Source organism: Narcine bancroftii, chromosome 1 (genome assembly GCF_036971445.1).
Source record: "Narcine bancroftii isolate sNarBan1 chromosome 1, sNarBan1.hap1, whole genome shotgun sequence".
NCBI classification, from domain to species: domain Eukaryota; kingdom Metazoa; phylum Chordata; class Chondrichthyes; order Torpediniformes; family Narcinidae; genus Narcine; species Narcine bancroftii.
In genome coordinates, this window is record NC_091469.1 from 238,623,130 (window position 1) to 238,645,070 (window position 21,941).

The 21,941-nt window shown below is 41.0% G+C and overlaps 1 protein-coding gene across 3 annotated transcripts in view; it reads left to right on the top strand.

Annotated features, from left to right (window-relative positions):
• The window catches only part of ppic (peptidylprolyl isomerase C), a 186,368-nt gene that overhangs the window by 151,008 nt on the left and 13,419 nt on the right, over positions 1-21,941 (top strand). For 2 of the 3 annotated variants that reach the window (XM_069893519.1, XM_069893510.1), the window contains 2 exons: positions 14,296-14,409; positions 20,539-20,632. In XM_069893519.1, the coding sequence (XP_069749620.1) occupies positions 14,296-14,409; positions 20,539-20,632 (208 nt within the window). Of the gene's footprint in view, positions 1-518; positions 713-14,295; positions 14,410-20,538; positions 20,633-21,941 lie in introns of those variants that run through there. The other variant, XM_069893500.1, reaches the window with a different exon arrangement.

The window sequence follows — 21,941 nt, forward strand, 5'->3', positions numbered from 1 at the left end:
TTTCAGCGACCACCTCTTCCAACCCCCCCCCCCCCCCCGCCCCCACAGTACGAAATACGTCCACTGCCAACGCAGACGCGTTGAGGACGCCGTCCACGAGAGTTCAGCGATCAGCCTTTCTACCCCGATGAAGGGCTCAAACCCGAAACGTTGGTTATGTATCTTTATCTTTGCTACATCACTCACACAATGTGACCTATGAGTTTCTCCAGCGACGCTGATTTATGGCCTTTTTCAAGTCATGATCACTTTTGACGGTCGTATTAATGGCCATTACAGCACGAGGTTGTCATAACTTTCGTGTCCATCCTGACTGTACTGAGAGGACTGGGTGGAGTCTTATTGCTGTCATATTGTTCCCACCTACGATCAGTGGATTCGTACGAGGAATGGAAAGCGAGGACCTTTGTGGTGTGTGGAGGCGAAGCGACAGTGTCAGGACCCTCCTCTACCACCCCCCCCCCCACCCCCACATCGTGCCCGGGTTCCGGAAAGGGCAGGACGCCGCCTTGCCCACGTTGCTCCCGCTGCCGGCTTCTCGCACCGGAGGTGGAGCCACGCTCCCTGCGTATTCCTGTCAGCGAAGGCAGCAGCAAAGTTTGTTTTGCACAGGATGAAATCGCAGCTGGTTTTGCCTCTCTTCGCCCTGTTGCTTCTGGATCGAAGCACCGACTCAATGGCGAAGAAGCGAGGTCCGAAGGTCACGGCCAAGGTGAGTGTGAACCGTGCGAACGAACGGCGCCCCTTCATCTGCCCTTCGTGCTGGTCAGATTGACGGCGGCTCTGTCCAGTGACCGAATAGTCCTGCAAAAGTCTCCAAACAGCGCCGGCATGTCAAGGTGATTCGACATGACATCAATGGAAAGGCATGAGTTGAAGTTCTCTCGGCCCATAGTTGAGATACTTCGTAAAGACGGAACCGAGTATCGTGTAACCAAACCTTGGGCCGTGAGAAAGTTGCCGTCGGTCAGTCGACATCGCACAAGTTGGGCAGGCTGGGTGGAGACTTGCGAGCACGTTCAGCCTGCACTTTAAGCCACAATGACTGCTGCGATTCTCCTTTTCATCTCCCCGCCCGCACGAACTTACCCTTCGGCTGCCTGATTTTGTCCAAGTCTCTCAAAGCTCTGGAATAACTATTCCTTAAACCTCTATATTTTGTAACAATTATTCATTTTCCTTTAAAAAATATTTTTATTGAATTTAACATTAATCCTATATACAAACTAATATAGCCAAAAAAAGCATGTCATAGCATAGACATGTCACAAATGAATTAAAATCCGTCCATAATTGTTGACTAAACATTATTTCTTAAAAATAATTCAGGACAGAAACCAAATGAGTTACATTATACCAGCCCCAGGTCATAACATAGAGTAATATCTGTCTAATAGGATCTTTAATTAAACCATAATTAAACCTTTATATAATCGGTTAATCTAAAAAAGGAATAAAAAGAACTAAATCTACCCTCTAATCAAGGTTACCTTGTAGAAAAAAAATTAAAGATATGGATCATATAGCAGCCAATAGAGAATTGCTGGAACATCCAAATTACTTACATCTTCCAATCATGATAGTTACCTATGAATGGGCCCCACACCTTTCGGAATTGATAGATGTTGTATCTAATTTTTTTCACTCTTAAATAGGACATTACATCATGTAGCCACAGTGTATGAGTAGGTGAAGATTCATCTTTCCTTTTCATTAAAATTACTCTTCTGGCTATCAACACACTAAATTTCTGTAGTTTTTTCCAAGCCTTATCAATTTTCATTTCCAAATCTTTCTTTAACTCATTAGATTTGATTATTTTGCCCTATAAATGGCAGGGAAAACAGCCACGTAACAATAAAGCCCATCTTCAAAAAAAAACTAAAAAGAATAGTAGATTATCACTTCCAAATTTTTGATTTTATTATTAGCTGATTAATATACATAATTTACTTTTATTATTACATTTTAAAAAATATTTTAAGTCTTAAACCACAATATTATTTTCAATTGATAATGAATTATGTATAATATATATAAAACCTTAATCCCTCCTCCCTCCCATCTACCCCTAAAACGAAAACAAAGAGATGATCAAAAATACAGACAAAACTTAAAGTCAACCACTGTGAAATTGAAAATCATCACCAGGACGAGTTATTGAAAGTTTAAATCTTCAACCAACATATTTTCAGAAAGAGGTGTTTTTTTATGACATTTTGATAAATTAGTGAATCGCTCTTCTTTGGTAGAAATGGAACTGAGGTTTTCTAAAAATAAATCATCTATATTAGCAATTTTAGTTTCCGTTTCAAACCTTTTCCTTTTCTAAATTGACACATAATCTAACAATGAGCAATAGGTTGAGAATATGGGCTCAATTTAGGACTTTTTTTGGTTATAACAGTTTTTCTCTTGCCAGTCTCATTATAGATAAACATCTTTTTTCGGCCTTCTGTATTCGACGCAGGCTTTAAGGAATGGTGGAGATTAGGTATCAAAGGTTATAAAATTCTTTTTATTTGAGATATCTTTGCCTCTTTTGAACAACTGTCAGCTAAATTTAATCTTGCTAATAGACATTTCTTTAGCTATTTACAACTTAGGCATTTTGTTTGGTCAAAATTACATTACTTTCCTCGAATCACAAATTCAAATATTCTTGATACATTTTTTAATTTACAGTTTGTTCACAGTGGATTATATCATGTATTTATAACAATTTATTGTATTGAAGATCAGCCTCAGTGGCTGGGATTAAGAATGATTGGGAATGTGATCTGAATATAACATCTTCAGATGAAGACTCAAACTCTTAGCTTGATTAATGGTTCATAATTTTGACCAAAGTGATGTTTATTACAAGTTAAGGTGGTACATAGAACACACATGTCCAAATTCAAACTATTTCATTTTTATGTAGGTGTTGATTCATTATGTGAGAAGTGAAACATTTTTGAAGTGTCATTGATCCATATGTTTTAGGAGTGTTCCAATTTGGGAAGATTTTGGGAAAACATTTTTCAACTTTATCAATGACTTTTAAGATTAAAATAAAACCATGCCTTTTATTTGCTTTGGTTGTTTTTTCTCATGTGTATGCATCTCAAAATAAAGTTTTAGCAATTATTTATTTTTAAGATATTTGTATATATAAACCTGCTGGATGGCATTGGTTATTCACCTTAAAATCTCTTGATATGTTATCTTGTTAAAGCTGCTACAAAGTGTATTGGAATTATTTATTACTTTTAAGATGCCTACATATTTGTTGTTGAAGAATCTGTTTGGTTGCAATAAACTAATTTTCTTGATAGAATGTGTAATTCTTTTCTTTAATTCTAGAATTTTTGAAGTTCGTATTTTTTTTAGCTTATTTATGTATTTTTCTTAACATCATGTATATTTATATAAACTGAGTACATTGATGTTAGAATCTGGAGCAAAAAATACAAACTGCTGGAGGAGCGTGATGTGTCAAGTTCCTTCTGTAGAGGCAAAAAAATAATCTTTTTCAGGTTGGAATGAACTGGGACTTGTGTGGTAGAAGTGGAGAAAAGGTTGGAGAAAAGGGTCATGAGTTTAGGTCATTAGTCAGATGGTGCCATTGGTAACAAGGAGCAAATCAGAGTAGTTTAGAAGTTGGAAGTGAGGTTGTTGGTTGGCACCTGATGGCTGGAGAGGATCAGGAACTTGGGGTAGTAGGGTTGTTGGTAGGAGGGAAGGTAAATTATATTGAGGAGCTAAAGTGGGCTCCTGGTTGACCTGCCAAATGAGATCCCCTATAAATTGCACAGAAGCAAGCGTCCAAGAGGAAGTACGTGCGTGCATGGCCTGCAAATCTCAGGGCTTTTCATAGGATATTGAGAAAGCATAGAAATGGCGCCCAGGTGTACATTGTACAATATTGTCCTCTGTGCATTGTTAAGTCAAACATATTGTAACAAGCCCAGAGGACTCCAAACACCAGCAGCAACAGAAATTCACCAAGACAATGGTTACTCAAAGAAATATTTTTCATACTTAATAAAAAGATCAATATTTAATATTACTATTAATCATACCTCCTTCTAATTCTAAGCACATGTGTATGTGTTCAGGAAAGTTCTTTGTTTCACTGTTTAATCATTCACTTTTCACTTCTCCAAGTTCACTATTGTTACCGCTCAGGAAGGTCTTTGTTGGTTTCAGAGAGAGAGATACTCATTGTTCATTGGACACACACAAACTGTTCTCCTTCAATCAGCCACTTCAGTGTCTTGTCGAAGAAACTTGCACCCTTGTGGGTTTTTCCAAGAGATAACTGCTCTTCTTCCAGGTTACCGCAAAGAGTTCCTTTTTCCCCTATTTCAAGAGAAACACATTAACCAATCACAGGTTTTTGTAATTGTCTACAAGGGTTAAGTATACGCTGAACTCAGAACTGAAAACCTGTCTTCAAATGGAATCTTGCAGCAGGTCTGCAAACTTGCAGTTTTCAACACCAACTGCTGCAGTAAACTGACTGTCTTTCTCTCTCTCTTTCTCTTCCCCCCCAAAAAATGGCATGTTTTTTTCTCTCTGTTTGAAAAACCACATGACCCCTCTTAGAACCAGAAATTTGGATCTCTGGCACTAGCTTGGCAATAAAAGATTAATCTGAGCTTGCACATCTGTTCAAACATACTGTTTCTTTAAAGGTTCTCAACCTTTTTCTTTTCACTCACATACCACTTTAAGTAATCCCTATGTCATCGGTGCTCTGTGATTCGTAAGGGATTGGCTAAGGTGGTATGTGGGTGGGAAGGGAAGGTTGAGGATCACTGCTCGAGACCCAACTATTACTGAAATATTTTGCTTGAGAAAAATTGTCATTGGCCCAGTTCCTTTGGAGTTCTGAAACTGTGCACATAACGAGTCAATGAGGTACGATTAAAGCAGTGGTTTTTAAACATTTTCTTTCTACCTACATACCACCTTAAGCAATCCCTTACTAATAACAGAACACCTATGGCATAGGAATACTTAAAGTGGTATGTGAGTGGAAAATAAAAGGTTGAGAACTACAGAAATAGTCCAGTTTAATCCTACAACATCAGTCCAATGAACACCTACTTGTGAAGCCTTCACAGGCACTTCTGTAAAGTCAATGACAGACATGGAGTCCACACTTGGGCACAGCTGTTGCATTTCATATGAGATGTCTTGTGAAATGTTAATGTCTCTGGTGGAATATAAACTAATACCTAAACCCCTACATTCTAACCTTACCCTTTAAGATATATCTTATTCCATAATTGTATTAACTTATTATGTTACAGAATCTAAGATATAAAATGAAAATTATAGTATATGTGAGTCACACAGCAAGACTGATTTTTTTTCCCATGTGCTTAATTTCTCAGAGGATCAAAATTTTGTAGACCATAAAATGCGTTTTAGTTTCCTATGTTTGAATCTATATTTTGTTCTGGAGGGTAGTAACAAAGGGTTGTATAACTTGTTCCAGTTAATACTTTTTGCTTTTTCACACAGGAATATACTGAGTTTATACTTAACCTTTGCTATCATTGCCAATAGTGTCTCAAGTTACTTTGTGAAATATTCATTAAAACAATCAAACTGTATGTTTTTTGTGTGCTTGATTAACAAATTAATACAATTTGAAGATTGAATCAAACTCACTCGGGCATCCCGTGCCTTCACGTCACATCTGCACAAATTCCTTTCTATTTACTGTCTGCCATTTGAAGACAGTCATGGCATGCTCTCAGAAGTTGATGCTCAGAATTTTCTTCTGGTAAACCTATCAGAAATGTAATGGGAACTTTGCAGAAATGGTGAAACTGTGGTCTACATTTTCTCTGGCATTCTACCATAGTAAATATGGGCATGGGAGTTCCATGCAAAAATCTAAACCAAATTGTTCTCTTTTTGTTCTATGTCTGTGTCCATGAATTTATGTATGTGCTGTTAGTTTCACATTTGCTTAAAATAGGAGTCTCCTTGGAAAGTAAAAGAAAATGGGGGACACCTTAACAAAATTTGTGAAATCACTACCTGCATGGGATGGGGATGACAGATGGGGTAATGGAGCAATTGGGAGCAGAAATAGAAGATCCTGACTTTGATGTGGAATTAACTAGTTGAATCATGATAGATTTTAGTACTGGGTAGGAAGGAAAATGGTCTTGGAGACAGAATATAGCAGAAGTAATAATTTAGCGAATAAGTGTGCTTTGGGTGTAAGCCCGCCCTCTGCCTGATATAATGTCGCCCACATCATGATGTCACCCTTCCATATATATATAACCCTGTGTGTCAGTAGCCATGTTATTCTATTAGAAGGATGAGAAAGCATCACGTCTCCGAGTCGTAATTGCGTGAGTGCAGGCATAACAGTGGCGACGAGGAACGAAATGAACCCGACACCTACTCCATGCACCAACTGTGAGAAAGAAAACAACAGAAGAAAGGTAGGAAATGACTACCTAACAAATCCAACAAATTCCCACCAAAAGATCAAGGTGAAAGCGCGCCAAGATGGCAGAGGGAAAGTTTGTGGAATTCAACGAAGTAGAGGAAAGTTGGGATAACTACGTAGAATGGTTTAACCACTACTGCGTAGCCCACAATATTGTGGAGGGTCCAGAAAACTGCAAATGTTCCCTCTTCCTCAGGATAATGGGCAGCAAAACATTCAACCTCCTTCAGACCTTGCTGACCCTGGATGATCCAGGGACGAAGACATTCAATTAATTATGCACAGCTCTAAGGAACCATTTAAGCCCCAAACCACCAGTTATGGCAGAAAGACAACATTTCTATGAAAGGAGACAAAGACCAGGAGAAACAGTAACCTGACATCGTTGCGCAAACTGGCGGAGCATTGTTATTTCGAGCAGTCTCTAAATCAGGCACCGCGAGACAGATTAGTGATGGGGCAGGGCAGGCAAATCACCAAGCAAGGTAAAAATTATTAGCAATGTTGAAGACGTTACATGACAGATTGTATACAGGGCTGCCTGCAGCTCTGAAATGGCAGATCAAAACTTTGGCCAACCAGACTGACTGGTCAGGAGGTCTTCCCGCCAACAATGTTTCCGTTGTGGGTAATACAATCACCGACCAGAAAACAATTTCTTCAAAAATTCTAAATGCCACTTATAAAACAGAAGGACATATCAAAGTTAAATGTTCACTTTTAAAGTGCAGGTGGCCTGCAATTAAACAGGCAGCTAAAGTCAAAACAATTGCACAGAGAGAGAGAGAGACAGAGAGACAGAGAGAGACAGAGAGAGAGAGAGAGAGAGAGAGAGAGAGAGAGGCAACTTAGCAATGATGATGATAACAGCCCAACGGCTGACCTTCGAGCTCCTGAAATTTCAGCTCCTGAGATATTACACATCCAAGGAATAAATGGAGGAAACACAGCAATCTTTATACAGCTAAAAATAAACGGACACCCCCTGAAGATGGAGTTAGACACAGGGGCAGAGGAATCCCTAATGCCGTTACATGTAAAGGAATGTTTGCTAACATGCCTCCCAGTAAAAACAAATGAAATAACACTAAAATCAGGAGACAGAATCAAAGTGTTTGGAAAATGTTTGGTCTAAGTACAATACAAACAACAGCAACTAAAACACTCTCTCTCTACATCGTAGATACCCAGGGACCAGCACTTTTCAGAAGGAACTGGGAACAACACATTCTCTTAGTCTAGCTGGAAATCAGTTCAATACTAAACGTAAACAACACAGATACCTCCAGCCAGAGCTCAACCAAATCCTCAACAACCACACAGTGGATTTCCAACAAGAATTGGGGAAAATCAAAGGTGTTCAAGCCAAACTGCAATTAAAAGATAACGCAGAACCAAAATTCTTCAAAGCCAGAACAGTCCCATTTTCAATGAAAGGGAAAATTGAGGCTAAATTAAACAGACTAAAACATGAAGGCATATTAGAACCAATACAATACAGCAATTGGGGAGCGCCCATCGTACCTGTATGAAAAGCAAATGGTGAAATTCGCATTTGCAGCAATTACAAAATCACCATCAATCCATCACTCAAAATACCCAAACACCCCGTGCCCAAGGCAGATGAAGCACTAAACAGAGGGCAAAACTAGATTTGCCACAAGCATATCAACAGATAGAATTGGACAAAAAAAAATCAAGGGAATATGTGACAATCCATACCCCCCTGGGACTATTCACCTGTACACGGGCCTTACGGAATTTCAGCAACTCCTGCGATTTTTCAAGCAACAATGGACAAATTATGTCTCTCAGTTGGGTGTTACCTGGATGATGTCATCATCACAAGCCAAAACGACAGTGAACACTTACAAAACCTTGAAAAGGTTTTAACCTGACCACAACAGGCTAATATATGATCATGAAAGGACAAATGTGTCTTCATGCACCCCTCAGGAACATATCTTGGATTTATAATCGACAACGAGGGGGTGCAAATGAATCCAGCAGGAACAGAAGTCGTTCACAAGGCCCCAAACCCAAACAAAAAATTGGAATTACAGTCCTTCCTAGGACTGGTAGTTAATCACCACCAAAAACATATCCTTATGGTGAGGTCTGTGGCACTATGCAACCTGCTGAACCAATTACTCAAGAAAGATCAACCATGGTATTGGAACACAGAAACTAAAAACAGAGTCGATCAACTAAAGGAAATACTAACATCAACAAATAAGGTGCTGATCCACTACGACCCTAGTGAAGAAATTACACTGGCCGTGGATGCTTCACCAGTGGGACTAGGAGCGGTTCTATCCCAAATCACAGAAAAAGGTGAGCAACCAGTAGTGTATGCTTCGCGAACATTAACCACAAGCAAATGCAAATACACCCAACTAGAAAAGGAAGGATTGGCAATAATTTTTGGTGTAAAAAAATTCCACCAATATCTTTATGGAAGAAAATTCAGCCTGATCACAGACAACAAGCCTCTTAGTTTAATCCTGGTATACCAGTATTAGCTGCGGCCAGAATTCAAAGATGGCCCATGATACTAGCGGCATATAACTATGATATAAACATAAACCAGGAACACTCAACAGCCACATGTCGCTACCCGAGACAGAACAACGAGAAGAAATTATTAAATGGCCACCAGAGGCAGTAGCCATCAACCCAGAACAACTTCAACAACTGCCCATTACAGCCCAGATGATTGCAAAGGTAACCCAAAAAGAGGCCACATTAAGCAAGATCCTATACTTAACCCTTAATGGGTGGCCCGAATCTAAAGTCATTCCAGAAGATCTAAAACTTTGCCACACACACCGCCATGAACTATCAGTCGAAGAAGGATATGTACTATGGGGTACCCGTACAATTATTCCAGCCAAATGGCAAACTACCATGCTATCACAACTGCACCACAACCATCAGGGAATGGTACGAATGAAGGCACTGGCCCAGATGTAAGAGACATTGAAACAACAGTAAGAGAATGCAAAGTATGTCAGTCAATGCAGCCAGAAATGCCGCAAGCCAAAGCTAACCCATGGAAATGGCCATCCAAACCCTGGCATGGATTCATGTAGACTTCGCTGGACCATTCATGGGTGAGACTTTCCTCATAGCTGTGGATGCACACTCCAAATGGCCAGTAGTTTCACAGCTGAAAAATATCAAAGCAGATCCCACAATTGAATGTCTACAAGCTTACAGATTGCCTCATGGATTAGTTTTGGACAATGGGCCTCAATTTACATCAGAACATTTTTTTAAATTTATGCACGGCAATAATATCAGACATATTTTGTCCGCACCCTTTCACCCAAGTACTAATGGGGAAACAGAATGTTTTATACAAATATTCAAAGAAGCAATGAAAACCATGAAACTTCTAAATGCCTCCCGGACACACAAAATCACAGATTTCCTATTGGGATACAGAAACGCGCCACATTCTACCACAAAACGCACCCCAGCAGGACTAATGTTTGGCCGCAATCTGCGAACCAGGCTGTCCACAGTTCATCCAGATCTGGGTCTTTGACTGCGAAAAACAGCACTGCCACAGACTTCACCTGGATCATTGGAAGTGGGCGAGAGTGTTCTGGTACAAGATTATAGACAATATTGTTACGAGCCCAAAGGACCCCAAAACCCAGCAGCAATAGACATTCACCAAGACAAGTGGCTTTCAAACCAAAAGTTATTTTTAATCAACTTCAAACATGAAAATAGAATCAAACTTTAACTTAACTCTATACTTATACTATAGTCTATACTAACCCAAATTACCCCCTTCTAATTCTAAGTGCACGTGTATGTAATGTATGTGTAAGTTCAAGAAAAGTTCTTTGGTTCACAGTTCAATCTCACTTCTCAATTTTCCAAGTTCTCTGATTGCAGGCAATTCACCAGGCTTGGTGCTTGAAAGGTAAATGTTTACTGCTCAGGAAGGGCCTTGTAGGTTTTGCAGAGAGAGATTTATTGTACCAGGATGTCCACAACTGAGGTACCACCATTAGTCACCTCAACGCCTTGCTGATGAAACTTGCCCCATCAGGGTTTTTCAGATGGAATCTTTCTTTCAGGTTACTTCTTTCAGAGCTCCTTCTGTTCCTCTTATTCCAAGAGAAACATCAGACAGATAGCACTTCCAGCCATCCACTGGTTTTGGAACTTTTCATCAGTTCTTCCTGGATTCCTCTGTGTCTCACACACACCAGCTGAGAGGGCTTTTCTCTCTCTCCAACTGAAACTCCAAAGAGAGCATGTGACTCATGACTTGCAAAATCCCCACCTTCCTGAGCAAAACAGGAGTTCTTTCTTCTTTCAAGTTGTTATCTTAGGTAAACAATCCAGAGACCTTTCTGTGAGATCTTTGCAGAAAGGGTACATACTGATAGACAGCATGACTCCAGCAAGACAATGGTCAAGCATTTTATGACATCAGTTCAATTAACACCTACTTCTGGAAAGGTGCTTACATTCTCCAAGAGATCCTGCAATGTGAATTCTTCAGTCTTTCAAATAAGATTTGTTTTAAAATGTGTGTAAGTATGTGACCTACTCTAAATTTTATAAATTCTCCCCAAATATTAATATTGTTACAATATAAAGTGGGTGGTCGGAGTAATCTTACAAAATTGAGACTCTGTTCTAGTGGGGGACAGATTGTGGAAGCGACACATTGACCAATTATGACTAACACTAAAGTCCATGAACTGCCTCACCGAACTGGAGGAGGTGGAACCAGACCTGCTGTGGCCTGCCTCGACCATCCCACCCCTCAGACAGAGTGTGTGGGGGGGGGGGGAGCAGGCAGAGACGGTCGCAGAACCGAGCAGTCCAGCGAGGAGTCCAGTAACTGAGACACGCAGTCAGAAAGGCAGCGAAGACAGGCAGTCGTCGCCTACTGAACCGCTGATCCGACTACGGATCCCAAGCAAAGACTGGAACTGCAAATCACACCGAGGCGGTCCAAAAGAGAAAGAAGACCACCTGAACGCTTTAAGGACCATGTGCCCTGTTTATTATTAAATACTTTCCCTTTTATAATTATTCATGAGATGTATTCTAATTCTCACTTGTAGTCCTGGGCCTGATGTAATCTTATTAGTTCACAGGGGTCCAGTCATCATTTATCATAGGGGTGGGGGGAGGGGCGGGGATGGAAGAGTGTTGGGTATTAGCCTACCCTCTGCTAGACATCATGGCACCCATGTTATGATGTCACCCTTCCATATATAACCCCGTGTCAGTAGCCATGTTAGTCTAATAGAAGAAAAGGATGAGAAAACATCACGTTTCCGAGTCTTAATTGTGTGAGTGCAAACGCAGCAGTGTAGATCACCAGTGCAGATTTATTTTATAAAGAGGCCGAATCAGTTGTGAAATTGAGACGCCAATTTTGTTTTTATATTTTATTTTGGACAGCCAGGTGAACTGAAACTTGGGGGAGTAGAAGATTGATTTTAAAAACTATGGAAGACAAATTGAGGGAAGCAACCAGAGAAAAAGTAGTTATAAATATTTCATGAAAAACAGAAGTGGGAGATTGAGTGTCAGGAAATGGGTTGCCTGAGTTGAAGGAGCCATCAGTGGTTGAATCAGTAACCTAGAGCATCAGGATTGAATTAGACCCTGGGCTTAAGAAATGTACTGAAACAGCAAGGCAGAAGGAAGTGCCAAGTGTGGAGTAGTGAGAAAACATCAAGATTGTTTGGGGTGGAATACACTGGGACATAATCTCAGGAAGAGGCATTACCTAAAAAGGTTATTGTTATTGTTGGGTCGAAAGCCCAAGTCTGAAATGTTTTCAAACTGGAGATGGTGTAGTTGGTATGGAAACAAAGTGCTGGCAACAGTCAGCAGATAAGGCAGGATCTGTAGAAAAAGACAATGAGCTAATGAAATCTCTTAACACAAGAAGAAATTAGAATGGTTATCAGAAGCAAGGTAGGATCATGTGATATCGTCAGTGTTATGTGGAAGATTATTTATAAATCTATTGCATCTGCCTGCAATATTGAAATTTACTAGGAAATGATTTAGCTTTTCAATTATTGATTCATTTGGAATTTTGATTTCCCCCTCTCAAAGATTATCAATTTTCACCAAACTATCGAGCTTCAATGATCAATTAAAGGAGTTAAAAAGTAGTAACAGTAAAAGCTCAACAATGGCTTAAGAAGCAGAAAAATAAAAAGTATGAGCATAACTCAGAGGAGTTAAATGGGAAGTGAGTTGGGACATATTTTAATTTAACCGGGTTATTCTTAAGATTCCTTTGCTTTCATAGAATCTAAATGACCATGTCTCTTTGTGCCTCCTGACCTGGTGCAATTCTCAGTAGGGTGAGATTTGAGGGGACCTCTCACCCTGGTTTTATTTCCAAATTGGAGCCATTAACATTCATAAGGTGTATTCCCTCTTCCCCTGACTACTCTGGTAGAAATGCAGGTATTTTGATGCACCTCATTTTTGTAAAAATCTTAGTTTCTAATTTACATCTGGAAAGATGAAAAATAACCACTGATACACTTTTCAAATAGTCTGAACATGGACAAGATGAAGGAGATGATCGTGGACTTCATGAGGACCAGGAATGAACCCCACCCCCCCCACCCCCCACCCCCCACCACCTCCACTACACATCAACAACTCTGTAGTGGAAAGAACCAAGTTCCTTGGAGTTCACTTGACTAGTGACGTATTGTGGACACTCAACATCTCCTCACTTATCACAAGGCACAACAGTAACTGCACTTCCTGAGAAGACTGAAGCTGGCAAGGCTATCGGCCGCCTTTATGTCAACCTTCTACAGGAGCTCAATCCCTCCACCCGCCCTCCCCCCGCGGTGTGTCAGAAAAGGGCGTGCAAAATCATTGAGGACCCCTTCCACTCTGCACACAGCATCTTTCAGCTGCTCCCGTCAGGGAAGTATACAGGAGTATCAGCCAGTACCACCAGGCCGAGGAACAGCTTCTTCCCACGAGCAGTGAGAACGTTCAATGACCAAAGGAACTGCTCACACGAACCCTCCGAGACTCTCATATTCATGAAAGAATTTTTATTTATTTATTTGCATATAATGAATACTTGTCCTACATGTGTATTTTTAAAATTTTCAAGTCAAACAGTGCAAAGGACAAAATCGGTTTCTGAAAAAATAGTAATATACATCCATTAATGGTTATTGCATATCAAACTGTCATTAACTGTACCTCCCTCCCCTGAGAAAAAGTAAGAAAAACAGAAAAAGAATAGAAAGCAACAAAACAAGATTGTTCAAGACTTGACTAAAAAGAGAAAAAAATAAGAGGTTGTCAGGCATACACCATCCACCTCCTGGGCCTTAAATTATCTAGCTTTTCTATATCCAAGGGAGGGGTACAAATAGGGCACTCCAAAGATTTACAGCAATTTGCAGTAAATACGGCTGCCAAATGTTGATTAAAAACATCATTTTGGTTCCTCAAACTGCAAGAGATTTTCTCAAGGGGAACACAACTTTGCATATGTATTGCTTGTATTGTGTGTTATGTCTGGTTGCGTGTCTGCGTGTTTTGCATGAGGATTGGAAAACACTCTTGGGTTGTAGTTGTGCAATCTGATTTGACTTTTAATTCAAAATTGTCTAATTGGTTTCATCTGTTCATGAAACAAGTAATCTTGTATGTAAAGTTGTTTAACTTGTATTTATGTTGATGAAAATAACTCCAAATTAATCCTGAGCAAGATTTCAGCAAATAGAAATATTGTTATTCAATCCATAGTCATTAATTTGCTTGTAAAGTAAAACTGACAAGGTTTCCTGTGATTTTAGGTATTCTTCGATATTCAAATTGGTGGTCAGGATGTAGGAAGGATTGTCATTGGTTTATTTGGTAAAGTTGTTCCAAAGACTGTGGAAAATTTTATCACTCTCGCAACAGGACAGGTAAGAGATTGCAATATTGTTTTATAAATTTTAGTCATAATTTATTTCCTGTAACATTGGTTACTTTTCCAATGCTATTCTATGATATTTCTCTATTTTATTCAAGTCTTGGTAATATTGCACAACTGCCAAAATACATTTAAATTTATCTCTGTAGGATCAGTTGCAAATGAATGTTTGGACATGTATTTCGTTATCATGAAACATCCTTCAGTGTGTCATCTTGTACTTCTACTTCATGAAAGTTGTGATTAAAATGATGGGGCCAGAGCATTTTGAGAATCAACAGCTGGTTGAAGTGCACTCACCTGCTTGTTTCAGACTTCTGCACCACAGCACCGAGGTTGGTGAATGTCTGACCTTGGGCTTTACCCCTGGACTTGCCAGAGTTCAGGGATTTTCTGTGAATTGTTGACCTAATGAGCTGGATAGACCTTGTGTCTAATTTGTCAGCCATACTGATCTTATTTAAGAAGGTAAGTTTAGGCTTTTTCTTCAGTTGAATTTTTTTTATTTAACAGCAGTTAATTTTATACTTCAAGTTATTTCTCAACTGCTTCCCTGTCTGATCAGATGGCCACCACCCAGGATGGATCCTCAGATTGCACTGCTTGAGCTCACTTGCCCTTGCAGCCTTTTGCCTTTTGCACCACATGCTGATGTGAGGTCTTGCGATCGAACATACAAGCTAGGACGAAGAACATTATAGCACTGCACAGGCCCTTTGGTCCACAATATCGTGCCAACCTATATAAACTTACTCAAGTAAACTAAACCTTTTGTACCTCATAACCCTCTATTTTTTTTTCATCCAGGTGCCTGTCAAAGAGTCTTTAAAATGTCCCTATTGTACCAGCCTTCCGGCAATGCATTCTAGACACATACTACTCAGTGTGTGTATATATAAAAAAAAACAAAAAAAAAAATTCCCGACACTTCCCCACTAAACGTTCCTCCCCTCATTTTGTACAGATGTCCTCTGGTGTTTGCTGCTCTCGCCCCAGGAAAAAGATACTGGCTGTCTATCTTACCCTATGCCTCTCATAATCTTGTTGACCATAATTAAGGTACTTCTCATCCTTCTCTCCTCCAAAAGCCCTAGCTCTGCTATTCCTAGGTTACGAGGAGTTGTGTGACCACAAAAGGCCAGAGTGCCCATAGTGACAGGAAGGGCAGGTCTGGCTCAATAGAAATTACATCCAAGTGATCTCGCACACACTCTCAATTCGTATCAATTCTGTCAAACTGCAGCCTAAAGTTTTATTATTACTCAGGCTCAATAAAGGGTGGAATCTAACTATTCTCACTTTAGATTCTAATAGGAGCAAGTAGAGTGAAGTAAATTATTGCTTTAGGCTTCTGTAATTATAAATATTATTTGTATGCACTGATTTTTTCATCTATTTCTCATAGAACATAAAATTCCTGAGAACAGGCTGCTCCCATGCTTACAACAATAGGCAAGGAAATATGATGGAATTATTGAAATGTTTATCTCTCCCGATCTCTGAGATAATCTCGCTGCTTTTCCTAAAGTGACGTAGCTGAGGCTGCCAAGGAAATTGGGAAAATCTGTAGCACTCTAATCTTGACTCATTCTTCTTTTTATGCTTCCATTCTGTTTTTTATGTCCCATTTGATGCCTCACTTTCACATAACTTCGATGATGAGGAAGTTTGTTGTGAGTTTTTGTGATCTCAGGACTTGCTATTTGCTATTCACTAACATTCCTTAGTATTCTCCATGTTACCATTTTCACCTCCCTTCAGCCTGTCTGTGCATGTTTAAGGAAACATACGATAAAATATTTTACTATAATTGTTTAACTTGTAGAACTGCTAAGTTAGTGTAAATTCCAAATATATTTTGTTGTGCCTGAAGTAATTATTTAGGGCTTGGCATAAATGCTAAAACTCAAATTCCTGACTTTAGCCTAGTTATCTTGTGGTTCATTTAGTGCAATTTGAAGATTTTGTAGAAGCATTTTGACACATAACAATGTTGATTAAAGGGAGACTTGCACATTCTACCTGCTGCAGCTCACCGATTGTCTCCTTACCAATGTAATTTAATTTTATGAGATGAAAGGTAACAGCAATCTGGTGATGATTGTTAACCTTAACTTCCCTCTCCATTGCTGTTTGTCATCTCTATCAATGATTTAAATGAAAATGTACATGGCATGATCAGCAAGAAACATGCTATTTTAGAAACTTGGCACTGCTTTAATACAGAAACATGCTGGACCTTTATTTGCATGCAACAAAATTTTGCTAACAACAAGGAGAATAATAACTGGATGACCCATTCTTAGTCATACAGCATGGAAATAGTCCCTTCAGCCCACACCAACCAAAATGACCCATCCACATTAGTCCCACCTGCTTGTGTTTGGCCCATATCCATTTTAAACACATTCTATCCATGAATCTGTATGATTTTTTTTTCTTAAATATTGTAATAGTACCTGCATCAACCACCTCCTTTGGCAGCCCATTCTATACACCCACCACAAATCTTTAACTGAAAAGGTTACCCCTCAAGTTCCTGTAAAATCTCTTCTACCCCCCCCCCACCCCACCCCTCTCATCTTAAGCCTAGGTCCTCTAGTCAGCTGTGCAACACTGATGACACAAGGTGTTTGTGGCAAGGGATCAAAACAATAACAGACTACAAGATGTCTTTGCAAGTCAAAGGCAATGACGCCTCCCTTCTGGACAGACTGAACATCCACACATGGTTCGACCAGAAGATCAAGCCAAAGGAAGCTCCGACTTCCCCTGATGAATGGGCTCCTTATGTAGCTGTGGCTGAAATGAGGAGAACCCGATCCAAGATGAGCCCACGTGAGGCAGCAAGACCAGACAACATACCCAATCGGGTACTGAAGGACTGTGCAGAGCAACTGATGGAGATCCTTCTTCAACATGTCATTACAATAGTCTCTTGTCCACATAGGTTTTAAGATGGGCACCATTATCACAGTATCAAAGAGGGTAACAGTAACAGGCATTAATGACTACCGCTATTGGCACTGACCTCCATCATTATGAAATGCTTCAAGCTTCTGGTGATGGAATGCAACACTTTTTAAAAACATTTTCTAAATACTATTCCTCTTTTTTCAAACCACCTTTTCTAATTAAATCAAACTTGTTCTCGTACCTTCAAAGTCAGCCCTGCCCCCATTCTGAAGTTGTCTCATGGTCCCTCCCTCCTGCCTCGCTCCACAATTATTTTTAAACCTATTAGAACAGTGGTTGCTGGGCCCTGAGGGTTCATCCATGAATACTTCATCCACTTGCCAGACCCAATTTCCCAAAACTGGATCATGCGTTGCCCTGTCTCATGTGGGACCCTTGGTACAGTACTGATTTGCCACAGCTTACTCACAAATAAAGAATACACTCACTCGTTTCTTTCAGCCCACCATGAAGCTGTCTTTCTTTATTATTCACTTGACACAGCATTGCACTCTTCAACTCCCCAAACACCACCCAGTTAAACCCCTCTGGCCTTCACATTGGCTCACTACCACACGGGTGTTGCTGACACCCTCATTGTCCTCCTGCATCTGAGATCCATCACCTGTATACTTACACTTAACACACCTGCACACGCGGGCTACTATTCCTGTGCGTCACATCGCTTGCATCATCAACGGTGGCTGGCACTGTTCCTGATGAAGATGTAGTACGTGAGTACAGCAGCCCCCACCCCCCCTCACTTCCGAGCCATGCAAAAAGGTGACTGATTGGAACTGTCCCACTACATAACGGTCCAGAGCCTGAGGAACCAGGGGAGTGGGGGTGCTGTCATGATCGCGTATTTAACTTCATCGGGAGCAGCGCCAGTTGCTGGTGATGTAAGTGAAGTGACACACTGGAAAAATATGCGCATGTGCGAGGGTGTTACTCCCGCGCATCACTTCACTTACGTCATCAGTGGCGACCGGCACTGCTCCTATGGAAGGTAAGAATGCGACCGCAACACTCTCAACATATTGGCAGAAGAAACTTTTTTGAATACATATAACAAAAACCATTTACACATAATGATAACATAAATCAAATCATATCAGAGACATATCACAAATCAATTGTAAATTTAAAACATAACCATAATTACAACATAATTTATTTCGTTCAGGACATAGGATTTGGGAAGTAAAATTCCTTAAGATGACAGACTTATTTGAACTACAGCTGGCAGCAATCTCCTGGCATATTTGTTCCTCTGATTTATGGAGCCTTCAGTACACCCCAAACAGGTGATCATGTCTTTCTTGTTCCTCACGAGCCGGCCCATCTGCTCTGTGATCTCTGACCATTGTCAAGACATTCTCTTTAATGAATAATGCAACACCCCCTCTTTTACTCCCACTTCTGACTTTCCTGTAGCAACTATATCCTTTCCTTTTTAAATATTTTGATTGAGTAAATTGTACATAGGTAATATTAAGTATCCAACAAAGTTGATATACTATTAAATATGGCTACAAATAATCTACTATATATTTAAAAAGATAAAAAAGGAAAAGGACGTAAAAATGATAGTAATAATCTAACCTTGTGAAGTTATGAGTTGATTATACCAGATGTGTTCCACTACTGTAAAATGGAAAACAACCAAACCAACAACTGTATCCTCTGGAGCAGCCAGGCCTCCCCCTCTCTTAACCAGATTTCCGTAATGGCTACCATATCCCAGTCACGTGTGTTTAGCCATGGCCAAAGTTAGTCATCCTTTCCTGATAAGCCTCAAGCTTTAAAATAGACGCAATTTTAACCAACATGCTTTCCTCACTCCCTGCCTTTCACCTGCCCGCTAAGCCTTCACCTGCCCGCTAAGCCTTCACCTGCCCGCTAAGCCTTCACCTGCCCGCTAAGCCTTCACCTGCCCGCTAAGCCTTCACCTGCCCGCTAAGCCTTCACCTGCCCGCTAAGCCTTCACCTGCCCGCTAAGCCTTCACCTGCCCGCTAAGCCTTCACCTGCCCGCTAAGCCTTCACCTGCCCGCTAAGCCTTCACCTGCCCGCTAAGCCTTCACCTGCCCGCTAAGCCTTCACCTGCCCGCTAAGCCTTCACCTGCCCGCTAAGCCTTCACCTGCCCGCTAAGCCTTCACCTGCCCGCTAAGCCTTCACCTGCCCGCTAAGCCTTCACCTGCCCGCTAAGCCTTCACCTGCCCGCTAAGCCTTCACCTGCCCGCTAAGCCTTCACCTGCCCGCTAAGCCTTCACCTGCCCGCTAAGCCTTCACCTGCCCGCTAAGCCTTCACCTGCCCGCTAAGCCTTCACCTGCCCGCTAAGCCTTCACCTGCCCGCTAAGCCTTCACCTGCCCGCTAAGCCTTCACCTGCCCGCTAAGCCTTCACCTGCCCGCTAAGCCTTCACCTGCCCGCTAAGCCTTCACCTGCCCGCTAAGCCTTCACCTGCCCGCTAAGCCTTCACCTGCCCGCTAAGCCTTCACCTGCCCGCTAAGCCTTCACCTGCCCGCTAAGCCTTCACCTGCCCGCTAAGCCTTCACCTGCCCGCTAAGCCTTCACCTGCCCGCTAAGCCTTCACCTGCCCGCTAAGCCTTCACCTGCCCGCTAAGCTTTCACCTGCCCGCTAAAGCAAATCTATTGGTGATTAAATTTGAGAGAATTTCTCTGATGATCCTGGAATTATGCCATGAGACATTTCATATCTACTTGAGAGTGTGCACAGGACCGATCACTTAGAGAAACTTACGTCAGGTTTTCATTAAAAATCTTAAAATAAACATTTTCATTTTTTTCTTCCAAATTAGAATGCTTGATTGCTGGATTCCATTCTGTCAAGGAGAAATCTCGCTTGCGCCTTTGGACTTGTTTATTACATTCTCTTCACAACTGGAAACTGATGGCATTTGTTCTTTAATTTTCTAGGGAATTTTCCTTCTAAACAGAAAATTCATCTAGAAAGTAAATTTTAGATAGATAGAGATAGATATATTTTTTAAAAATCACAATTTTTATTCATGTGTCTATTCAAATATTGTTGAAGCCTCTATTTTAGCTTTTCTGTTTTGGACATGCACAATATTTTATTTCCTTTCAAATGTAATTCACTCACTGATTGAAGGGATCCATGATATTGTTTTGTTTTGCAGAAGGGGTATGGTTATAATGGCAGCATATTTCACCGCGTCATCAAGGATTTCTTAATACAGGGTGGAGACAATACATCAGGAGATGGGAAAGGAGGTAATCGCTCTTCAGTTGGTAATAATTTAAAGTTAAATTTTTGTAACATTTTTTAATAATATCAGTAATGATTTACTCTAAAGAAGCTCTATGGTAAATCAGCTCGCTATCAAAAGACAATTTTATTTTTATTATTATTGGAATTGAGACGTATCAGCTTCCAAGATAGTGTCGTTCTGTTAAAAATAGTTTTTCTTGGAGTCTCACTGTCCTCCCAGTAACTGGATGGAAATTCAATCCCTGACTTTATTGTAGGATTTTCATAAGTATAACATTAGAGTCAGTTGGTTGTTTTTCCAGACTCTTTTGTGTAGTCTTCCAAAGGCGCTATTTGCCTTGGCGAGTCTGTTGTCTATCTCATTGTCGATCCTTGCATCTGATGAAATGGTGCAGCCGAGATAGGTAAACTGGTTGACCGTTTTGAGTTTTGTGTGCCCGATGGAGATGTGGGGGGGCTGGTAGTCATGGTGGGGAGCTGGCTGATGGAAAACCCTCACAAAGATAAGCGTATACAGAGCCGTTGTCATACCCACACTCCTGTTCGGCTCCGAATCATGGGTCCTCTACCGGCACCACCTACGGCTCCTAGAACGCTTCCACCAGCGTTGTCTCCGCTCCATCCTCAACATCCATTGGAGCGCTCACACCCCTAACGTCGAGGTACTCGAGATGGCAGAGGTCGACAGCATCGAGTCCACGCTGCTGAAGATCCAGCTGCGCTGGATGGGTCACGTCTCCAGAATGGAGGACCATCGCCTTCCCAAGATCGTATTATATGGCGAGCTCTCCACTGGCCACCGTGACAGAGGTGCACCAAAGAAAAGGTACAAGGACTGCCTAAAGAAATCTCTTGGTGCCTGCCACATTGACCACCGCCAGTGGGCTGATAACGCCTCAAACCGTGCATCTTGGCGCCTCACAGTTTGGCGGGCAGCAGCCTCCTTTGAAGAAGACCGCAGAGCCCACCTCACTGACAAAAGGCAAAGGAGGAAAAACCCAACACCCAACCCCAACCAACCAATTTTCCCTTGCAACCGCTGCAATCGTGTCTGCCTGTCCCGCATCGGACTGGTCAGCCACAAACGAGCCTGCAGCTGACGTGGACTTTTTACCCCCTCCATAAATCTTCGTCCGCAAAGCCAAGCCAAAGAAGAAGAACATTAGAGTCATTTCTCTGGGACAAAGTTTTCAACCTTGCTGATCTGAAGAATGAAGGAACAAACGGCAGCTTATTAAACCTGTGCTGCTAAAGCAGTTTATATAAAGGGAGAACATGTGCTGCTTTTATTCAACACTTTTCCCACACAAG